General features: G+C 39.4%; 1 protein-coding gene across 1 annotated transcript; it reads left to right on the top strand.

The window, feature by feature from the left end:
* The first annotated feature begins 664 nt into the window (after nt 1–664).
* Nucleotides 665–5,139, top strand: LOC122830744 (oocyte zinc finger protein XlCOF6). The gene is made up of 2 exons (XM_044116395.1): nt 665–1,506; nt 3,397–5,139. Exons 1-2 carry the CDS (start codon nt 1,050–1,052, stop codon nt 4,776–4,778), a joined length of 1,839 nt encoding a protein of 612 aa, XP_043972330.1. The 5' UTR covers nt 665–1,049; the 3' UTR covers nt 4,779–5,139.
* Nucleotides 5,140–10,975: the final 5,836 nt, after the last annotated feature.

Genomic DNA, 10,975 nt, shown 5'->3' with positions numbered 1-10,975 from the left:
TCCTGTTTACGCTCACAATTGCACTTAGGTCCAGACTTTAAATAGGCCATTCCATCACAAGAATATGCTTTGATTTAAACAGTCAAGTCTAGTCCTGGTTGTTTAGGGTCATAGTCCTGCGAGAAGAATGTGAAGCTCAAGCTGAGAGTTTGGACTGAATTCCAGCTTCTTGTCTCAGGTTGATGAATATATTTTACTAGTTGGCTTTTGAAAGTTGCCCTTATTTTAGGGGTATGAGACGTCATAATAATACTAGTACATGCCACACTTATTGTTTGTAAACATTTTGAAAACCATGTAGAAAAGGAAAAACGTCCTTTTTGCAGTTTTTTTTTTTTTGCATGTTTGTTTTTTGACAAGACCATTACTTTCTACATTTTTGATAGATAGATAGATAGATAGATAGATAGATAGATAGATAGATAGATAGATAGATAGATAGATAGATAGATAGATAGATAGATAGATAGATAGATAGATAGATAGATAGATAGATAGATAGATAGATAGATAGATAGATAGATAGATAGATAGATAGATAGATAGATAGATAGATAGATAGATAGATAGATAGATAGATAGATAGATAGATAGATAGATGCATTGTCTCTTTAATTAGACTGGTGGTACTCATTGGCCTGACCTGTTTGGTCACAAAGGAAGTGGTTTCAGCTCTTCCTGTGTTGCTGCTATGTATTTGCTGCTCGCTAAAACACTAATGTAGCCTATAAGCGGTGGTGGCCAGCTCGCATAACCTCACAAAAAGGACTCTCATTTATCTTTATTTATTTATTGACTGCACGTGTCGTCTTTAGAGCTGAGAAAACGCAGACCGCAGTGGCAGCCACAACAGAGCTGTGCCACTGCGGTTAATTCACTGATTGAGTAGCTTAGCTTTGATGCTAACGATTGCTAACAAATCAGAGCAGCCGACGACTGCGCTTGTTTACAATTTCATTTAGCTTATTTTTTGCATGCAACTGTCCTTGTTGCCAAGGGCAATCACGACTACGAAGATAAAATGATATGCTTTTGGTGCTAAAAAGAAGATGAAGTCTGCTATGACGAAAGAGATGGAAGAAGAGTACAATGTAATCACAGTCAAAAAAGAGTCTGACTCAGAGCAGCAGACCTCATCCGCTGAGGAAGATGAAGACTCCAATGAAGAACACACTACTAATGGATGTGATCTGATCGTTTTAATAAAGGAGGAACCTCATCTGCAGGAAATCGGTGAGGATTTCTGTGAGGACACGTCGAGCTGTTTGGACAATGAGCCTGACAATGTCAGCGATGGTTACCATCCAGAGGGACACGTCAAAGTTGAGTCTGACTTTGACCTCCCTTTTGATTGCGATTCCGATGGAGCTCCTGTCAAGGAGGAGACAGATTCGTGGTTTAAGGAGGAGAGGGAGAGTGAAGAAGAGGCTGACGAAGAAGAAGAAGACGACGACGATCCGGGGAACATCCAGGAGGAGTTTGAGGAGGGAGAGGGGGTCTGCACAGGTATAATAATGTCACTGGAAAAGAGAAATACTGTTGTTTCATGTTGCCAATAAAATCTGAAGCGCCTTGCAAAATTATTCACACTCCACAATAAAATTGAGACTGAAATTTAATGTAATAAACCAATGCAGAGTAGTACATTATTGTGAGGTGGAAGCCCTACAATATCATTTTTATAGTTTATACCAATAAAAAGATATGGTGTGGATTTATATTTGCTTTGTTGTTGTGTCTGAATGGGTGTCAATGTAACAAACCTAAGGTAACACAGCAAAGAAAAGTGCAGGACTGATTCAATTACCTTCAATTAATTGTGGGATGGTATGTTAAAGATGCATTATTAGTTTTTCTCCACTCACAAAGGACATGTTTCTGATACTTTCCCACGTGAGCTGTAGACATCTGCAGCTCCTCCCCAGTTAGCATGGGGTTTCTGGGCTGGTTCTCTAATGAGTTTTTTATCTGACCAGTCAGAGTGAACAACGGTGTGGTGGTAGGTTTACAGTAAGGATGGGTAATTGTATGCTTTGTTTATTTTGGGGGTAAAAAATGTAAATTATGATGGAAATAAAATCTAAAACCTGACAGTTTGGATCATTTTTGATGCTTGAAAATGTTTCTTTTAATGTTGCATAAGTTGCAGAACACATCAATGAATAAGTACATTTTAAAATCAAATTGAATGGAATTATGTGCAGTTTTGCGGTACTTACTGAAATTGACATAAATGAGTGAGTTTTATTTATAGAAAAATATTTGTGATTTGACTATATGTGACAGATGCATAGTCACAAAGACTGACTAGCTTTAAAATAAAAATTGTTCCCGTTAGCAGTGTCTTTTGTAATAGATGATGCAAAATAAATATTATTTTTCCTACTTATCTCTTCATAACTATGCTTTACTTTTTGTTTGTCTTCCACATAAAATCCCGATCAAATATATTCAAGTTTTTGGTTACCAAATGACAAAAAGTGATAAAAAAGAAAAGAAAAAAATCAAGGAGTGTTAATGCTTTTGCAAGGCATCGTTGCTGATTGTTTTAATGCTTACAGTTCCACCACATGATGATTTTACCAGTTTTTCTAAAGTTGATGGAAAATATGAACATAAAATACATGTTTTTAATTTCCTGTAAATATATGATTCATAATAGGTAGAGCTTTGGAAAAACTATTGTAAATTGTTAAATTACAGCAAAGCTCAGCAAGATAGACCCAAGACTTTAACAAACTAGTTCGACATAGTCTAATGAAAACAGTGACATGAGGGAAAATGAAACAAATATTACTGAAATACAGCCAGATAAAACATCTTTTATCCCTGCATCCTTTGTTCAACCTTCATGGCCAGTTGTGGTTTAGAGGTTCTGACCTTTAATGTAGGAGAATAACATTCAACCATTTTTTTCTGAGTCTACATTCAGATATCTGTTTTAGTGGCATTAAGAGGTTACCAAATGCCCCGTTTTTCATACAGTACCCCATTCTTTTCCTGACTTGTCTTGAAATTTCAAATATCTACCTAAAATAGTGAGATTCTTTATTTTTTTAATAAAGTTTTGGCTTTAGGATGCAAATTCTAATGTTATTGATATTACTGATATAAGAAAAACTTTTTGTTGTTTTTTTTTTGTCAAACTTAAATGTCTTAGATCAAAGGTGCATTTAGTAAGCTATCATTTTTGTTGCAAAGGCAAAAAAGCTGTTGAATACACTGAGAACCAGCACCTAGTGTATGTCTGCAGGCAATATGGATTTCCTGTATTATTTTCTTATTTCCTGCAATAAACTGAAGATATATAGTGAGCACTGGTTCTCAGTTTCCTTTTTGGTTTTCTCTCAATTCATCATGTAACACACTTTCCTGTCTGTGTTTGTCTCTCCTTAGAGCTGTCTTCTGAGTTTTTTCCATGTCCCCACTGCACTGTCTCCTTTACTGACTTGGATTATTTAGAGAAACACGTGAAGTGGGTCCATCAGAAAGAGTATCTTGCTAACCTCAAAAAGAGCCTTCCAAACCACACCCTAAGCTTCAACCTTAAACACACCTGCTCCATCTGCAGCTGCAACTTTAAATCTAAAGTCCACCTCAGCATCCACATGCGAGAGGCCCACCCCTCTGCTCCACCCCGCAGGCTTCATCCATGTCCAACGTGTGCGCGTAGCTTCCAGTACCTGAAAAACCTGAAGAACCACTGCACCCGCTGGCACAACATGTCTGTAGTTATCCGAGGGGGCCACCTCAGTTGCGCCGATTGCGGGAAGAGTTTCAAGGCCACCTGGGGTCAAGGTCGCCATATGTGTCATGAACCAAACGTTGAATCTGAGGATAAGCCAATCTGTCTAGATACTGGCTTGCCTTGTCCAGAGTGTGGCAAGAAGCTGCGCACACCCCAGAGTTTGGGGGACCACATGCGGACCCACACAGGGGACCGGCCGTTTGTCTGCAAGGACTGTGGGAGGAGATTTGGGGAGCGCAGCAGCTGGCGCCAACACATGAAAATACACCTAGGTGACAAGCCGTTCAAATGTGATGTCTGTGGCAAGGCGTTCATAAGGTCACATCACCTTAAGTCCCACTTAACTACACACTCGGGGAAGAAGGAGTACTCCTGCCCTGAATGTGGGAAGGAATTTGGATTTAAGTCAAGCCTTGATCTTCATGTGAGGACGCATTCCAATGAGAGGCCTTTCCACTGCAACGTGTGTGGAAAGAGCTTTAACACTAGGAGAAACCTGAGGGTTCACTCCAAGCTGCACAACAACGAGAAAGCTCACCAGTGTGGGGAGTGTGGGCTGGAAATCAGAGATCTGGGAGCTTTAAAAGTCCACCTACGGACACACACCGGAGAGAGGCCTTACCACTGCACAGTGTGCGGCAACAGGTTCATTCGCCTCTCGCACCTGAGAAACCACCAACGCACCCACACTGGCGAGAGACCCTACAAATGCACTGAGTGCGACAAGAGTTTCATTCAGTCTGGTGACTTGGTGAAGCACAAGAGGATCCACTCTGGGGAGAAACCCTTTGAATGTCCAGAGTGCCACCGCTGCTATACTTCCTCCGGTGACCTGGGCAAGCACCGGAGGAGTCACACTAATCTGCGCCCCTACACATGCAAAGACTGCGGCAAAAGCTTCCGTTTGTCGGGTCATTTGAAAACGCACATGTTAACCCACACGGGGGAAAAGCCGTATTCTTGCCCCAACTGCCTCCGTAGGTTTGCACGCTCTCACCACCTTTCTGGACATGTTGCTAAATGTCGCTGAGCTCTCATGAGGAGGAAACCTATGAGATGATTATGATCTGAGCTGCACACAATCTAACACTACATTTTGAAAAATGTGAGAAAGATTTAACTTGTTTTTAAGTAATTATTTATTAAACACTGTAAGACTCTGAAAACTCTAGAAATAATTGAAATAACTAACCCCAATGCATGACACTTTTCACAGAACTGCCTGAAGCCTGGTCTATTCTTTGTCCAGAGAAGTTCTGAAGATGTTTTGTAAGACACTATTTTAAAAAGGAAGGTGGAAAAAGAGCTCTTTAGGATGTACAGATTGGTTGTTTTGTCAGTTGAAATATGTGTAAAAGTAAAATAAATTATTCATTAAATGCATGAACCCTGTGTCATTTTACTGCTTGACATTTGGATCTGCAAATAATTGTGGGAATCAACAGAAGCTAATTATTTCTAATTAGCTGAAAGAGCAAATTCACATTAACAAAGATAACACCCCTTTAAAGGTAAGCACAAGATTGTTATTATTTGTTATTTTGTTGGCAATTTAACCACAAAGTGATTATGTTCACAGGTCATTTGTAAAACAATAAAAAGTGCCATCTACATTTATTAGCACATTTGTTAAAAAGCCTTCAAGTAAATTAATATTATCAGTGCATGTAGGCAGGTTTAGGTGCAAAGGAAAATGTGTTGGAAAAGCATACCCAGGCGAACTTACAAAGCTTTGCATAGTCATGGAGGTTTATATGCTTGGAGAGTGATTACCAAAACAAGGAGCTGGTCGGACTGATTCCCAAAGTGGGAGCAGCTGGAGGACCCAACAAGATTTGAGGAAAGAGAGGAAGACCGACAAAGGTAAACGACAGAATGAGCATTGGAAACAAAATGAGACAGGAACAATAACAGAACACGAGGATAACACAAAATAATCTTTTTCTTACTTCCATTACAATCATCCTCATTGTCTGTGGTGAAATGATAAAATTTGGTCCTGTCACAGTTTTTCAGACTTAAGCTTTTTAATCATCACTGACTGAAGATACTAACTTTAGGCAACCAGCCATTTCCTTGTAACTATTGATTCATCAACATCAGCACATTACCCTTATTTGAAGAGTGAATAGAAAAACAGTTTTTGTGTAATCTCATATTTCTACTTTATCTAATCAGGAAGTCATGGATGCCTAAATAAATGTTGACAAACACTGTTCTGTTTGAAAGAGGTAAAGTATACATTATCATGCTTTACCTACACTTTTCATTGGAATTAATGTAGATGCCCCTAATTGTTGCATTTGTGATGTTAAGTTGCTATTGATAACGCAGTAAATAAGTAAAAAATATGTTGTTTTTATATAAAAAACTTACTGTCAGTAATAGTTGGTCCAGTAATATGACAGTGTATTCTTTATTTTATTGTCAGCTATTATTGTAAAATGATTCAAAGGAGGCCTTGATTAGACATTTAAACTTTAGCTTTCACACATGTACACAAATTCACACTGAATCTGCTTGAAAAACAAAATACAAATTGCGTTTTCTACATGGCTAAAGGAATTCTGGGGGGTTTATTGAATTTTAGATGAAACGCCGTCTGTTTAGACGAAAACTCAATCTCAAGAGAATACATGGAAAACAATAAAAAGGAAGATTCATTTTTGATTTAGTGGTTTTAATTGCTTCTAAAATGCTTTGTTCTGCTACTTTTTAATTCTTTGCATCTTTTACGCTTCCCTCCATGTTCGGAGTGGAATGCATACCTGCCTCGTTGGTCAGTAATCATTGGAAAACCTTACTAACGTTCACATACACACAGGATATGCATCACTTGGACAAGGCCTGCAACCAAACCTGTCTCAGTCAATTCAGTGGGAATTGCTCTATTATTTTTATGTCCGCAATTACAGCTACAGAGCAGTAACTACGACTCCGGCACAGATAACAAAGATATATTTAGGAGTAAATAATATTGACTGTACCTTTGTTTAAAGCTGGAATCAATACTTCTTAAAGTGTGTCCATTTTTCATTTAGCCGCGTCATGTCTGTGCTGGGAGGAGGGGCGGGGAGATGAATGGGTGGATTCTCTAATTCCCCCCGTTGCAGTTATCATAATTGTTGAACAACCACGGTTTTTAAAGATCGGGCTCGGGGAGAGGCAGGCCACACAAAGAAAGTTAATAGATTTGGAAAATTGAGATGGATTGCTCAGAAGCCAGTTTTGGAGCGTTCCAGCGGCGTGGCAGGCAGATGGACAAATATGATCCAGGGATGAGGAGGTGGGGAGAGTGCTGGGGTGCACAAAGTGGCAGAGAGGGATTTCTGGTAAATACAGGGACATCTCAATAAATTAGAACATTATTAAAAGTTGATTTATTTAGGCACTTCAATTCAGAAAGTGAAACTTGTTTATAAACTTAGCACAAACAGGAATGGAAGGTGTGTTTGGCTAATTATGCTGGTTGTAGTAATGCTTTTTGGCAATAAATCTTTTGCTGTTGAAAGTCCTGTTGATGTCCTTGAAATAGTGCCACATTTGGAAGCAAAAGTATTTGTGTTTAGAGCAACGGAGCTGAGTTTGTGCATGGCTTGTGAAATGCTCCCTGTTGTTTTTTTATGGGTTGTATTACTGCAGTTTGAAGAAACAAAACATATTGGCACTTAAACAAGTCATTTATTTAATGAACGGGGGCCTCAGTGGTGTGTGAGATACCCACAGACAAACCACAAGCGCTTGGTTCTTCCTCTTCATGCTGATCACTGTCTTGGTCTCACACTGCTGTTGGAGGCCACTGTGTTCTTGTGTCACAACCTGTCAGAATTAATGCATTACTGTAATCTGATTACTTTTTTCAAGAATAATGTAAGGATTTAATAATCCAATAAATAAATTAATTACTGTTAATTCTCAGCAAGCAGGGTATGTCACTGGATTACAGAACCCTAATTTTGTTTGTGTGTCTCATGACACAAGTCAGCTTCTCAGATAGGAATAATCTAACATTTTTTTAAAGTAGTTTTACTACAGATTTATCAATGACATGGGCCAAGAATGATCTTAAGGGATAAATGATTGAATGGCTGTTCAGTGGTCCAAAATACTCTTTTAAAAAATACAAACATGCAGTTTTAATATATAAAAAGTGAGAGAGAAGAGAAGAGGCACATAATGCAAGTTTCATGAGGTCCAGTCTGAATTTTCCACAGTTAGGAAAATTTTGGGAACCATGTCATTTATTAGAAAAGTACGTTGTGTTTTTTCCAGTAGGCCTTGGCTTTCCACAGTACCAAATGTACCAAAACTTGCTTTAATAACCATAGTACCACTGTGCTTGATTAGCTACAAAACTCAACTGACCTAAACTGTATAGAGAACATGTGGAGTATTGTAAAAAGGTATGATAACTCCAACAATGTAGATGACCCCAAGGTCATTATAAAAGTAACTGTGGCTTTCTTAACACCTCAGCAGAGACACAAGCTGATCATTCATGCCACTCCTGATTGATGGAGGAATTCCTGAGAATAGAACCTCAACTACTGAATGCAGAGCACAGTACATAAACCAATTTCCATGTTAAAAATTATTTTATTTCTGTTCAAAATTTCTGGGAAATAAAATTTTGAATTTTCTGTAGATGCAAGCAGAAATAAAGAGTGAAAATGAATTATGAATTGCTGTGACAAAAGTTGCCTGATTCAAACGGCAGTAGTTCCTCTCTCAAGGCACCAGGGGGAAATGGATAGCTGTGGAAGCGATGCTTCAGGGAATAGTAAACCTCAGGAAGCATCTCTCGCTCCAAAGTTAGACCTATGAAAGAGAATAAGCCTGCAGAGAGCACTACATGTAGAAAACATGATCATGTCCCCTCATAAATAGTGCTCCTTTGGCTGTAATAGTGCATCCAGCGTGGGCCCTCCTACCCTCTCATTTGTCAGCTCTTAGGATGTTTCACAGTGTTTATTTAGCCACAGGGCCCTACATTTGTTCCCATCCGTTTTGATATCGGCCATTGTTTTCACATTTTCTCTGCTCCAAAGAAAATCTTCTCCCACATCCAATTTTCGCCTATGCTGTGTCCAATTTTCCCTAATAATCAGATGATTACGGTGTGATGTTTTCCTTCCCTCCTTTTTGGTGTTCCACTCTTTTTCCTATGCTGCTCCTACGCCCCGTCATTCTCTTTCATTTGTCTTCTTGGAGTAAAACATGTGCTTGCTTGCATTATGTGAATGTTGGCTAAGGCTCTATCACAAATCCTCAACAAATCAGCATTACACTTACTTATCCTTCCTTATATCGAAGCAGCAAAAGAAAAGAAAACATTCTGAGAATTAAATTATCGAGTCTTATAAAAGTCCAGTTGAGAGGATTTTCTTCTCGTAATGTAATTCAAGCTATCCAATTTTCCTTGTATTTACTGTCTATATTTTGCCAATTTGGCAGGGGAACACATTGTGCGCGTTTGGCCCCTGGTGTCACTGGTGTCGTCACGCTACAGTGGTTTTGGTGTTAGCTAGCCTCTGAGGTCAGTGTGTGGGAAGAGATGGTGGCTCTACGGGGCTCATGCCCTGTCCCTTTGGACTCCTGCAGGTCCCACATCCACTCCTCTCATTCGCGGGAGAGGGGGGTCAGCACACGGGTCAATACGCGCAGTTTGGTGAGAGTGGGCGTAGATAAAACTGGCGATTTTTTTTTTTTTTTTTGTCTTGTTGTTGTTTGGGAGGGCCCTCTGGTAAAGCTGCAGCTTACTTCTCTCCCTCTCAAGCACAAACGCCCCTAAAATCACAGCTCACACAAAGGACAGGGAGAGAAAATGCTGCTAAATTGTGCTGCACTGAGTGCTTAGAGTGGGCTGCCAAAGTTGTACATAAAAGGAGGGAAAGGAGCTGTTTATTCCACAATTAGTATCATTGCATTGACAGGTTGGTCAAGAGGTTCGGAAGATTTCTTTCTCTCCCTTAGCCAACTCAGACAAGCTAAACTGGTCTGGACTTTTTCCACTCTGAGCCAGCTGAAAATCTTGGTGACTGCGGCCTCCCTCCTCCTTTTATCCCACAGTAACCTCTTGCTCTCTCTGTCTCTTTAGTGGAGGGATAGAGATGTGGAGGGCAAGAGAGACTGACAGTGTGTGCTCCCCTGCTCAGTAAATATGAACTGCAGCCAGCAGACAGACTCATTCATCACAGGGGAAAGAGAGGGAAAGGAGGATGGAGAGGCACACAGAAAAGACTAAGAGAAATGTCCAAAAGACGGAGAGAGAGAGGGTGGTAGAGGAAAGGTGGGAGGAAGATAGGAAGCAGATGGAAAGAGGATGGAAGAAGGGAAAGTGTTCTGGGTGAGAGGAGTGGGAAGAAGAAATAACAGGCTGAAAAAAAGGAGGGAGAGAGCCCTGGATGATTGAAGGATATATATATAACGCAGGGTGGATGTGCATGAGGAAGAAAAATCTCAAAACACTGGACAATTGATGAAAAATAGGGAGGGGCATTTTATATCTCATCACCCAGGGATCTTGTGTTGTGATCACTGGCCTTAAGCATCTTGTTTCAGCAGCAGTATTAGTTTTGCTGCCCTGCAGCCTGAATGTCTCCCACTGATGGGTCGCCTCGCTTATTTTGACCTTGAATATGCACTTCCTTGGGCATGGTCTATAGGTGATATTTTTTGTTATTTGAATGCAAACATTTTTTCACTGTGTCAGTTAAGCTAATTTTAATAAATTTAATAATAATCTAAAGCAAAAGAAATGTTTAAAAACGTGATTTAGCAATGCATCAATCGGTTAACAAGAGACTGAAATGCAAATTGTTTTTTTTCCTTATTTTGCTCTAATGAAGAATCCAGATGGTTTTTTAAAAATATTTTTCTAATTCAGTATTAACATCAGAACTCTTTTTGGTTTGGCTTACTAAAAGCACTGACCACCAAGGTGTCCTCTGACACACTTTTTTAGTTAAAAAACCAACATAATTTGGTACATATACTTTGATATATGAACATGAATGGAGGAATTCATTTTGTAATTCCTCCAGTTTTCTCTTCCAAACTAGAGAAAACTAGTTTGGACTTTTGTCAAAGAACTTGCAGCGAATTGCCTTCACTTTTATTTGTCATATTTCATTGGGGAAAAAAAATGGATTGATCACATCCAGAATTGACAGGTCAGACCTCACTGTAATTTTGAAATTTGTATCAGAGAGAAGAAAATACAGAGAT

This window comes from Gambusia affinis, linkage group LG05 (assembly GCF_019740435.1).
Source record: "Gambusia affinis linkage group LG05, SWU_Gaff_1.0, whole genome shotgun sequence".
NCBI classification, from domain to species: Eukaryota; Metazoa; Chordata; class Actinopteri; order Cyprinodontiformes; family Poeciliidae; genus Gambusia; species Gambusia affinis.
This window is presented reverse-complemented; position numbering and strand designations above follow the sequence as displayed.

Excerpts from the sequence above, each read along its gene's own strand:
- LOC122830744 (XM_044116395.1), top strand. The coding sequence starts at position 1,050 with ATGAAGTCTGCTATGACGAAAGAGATGGAAGAAGAGTACAATGTAATC. Across the intron at positions 1,507-3,396 it reads GGGAGAGGGGGTCTGCACAG|AGCTGTCTTCTGAGTTTTTT; the intron begins GTATAATAATGT and ends GTCTCTCCTTAG.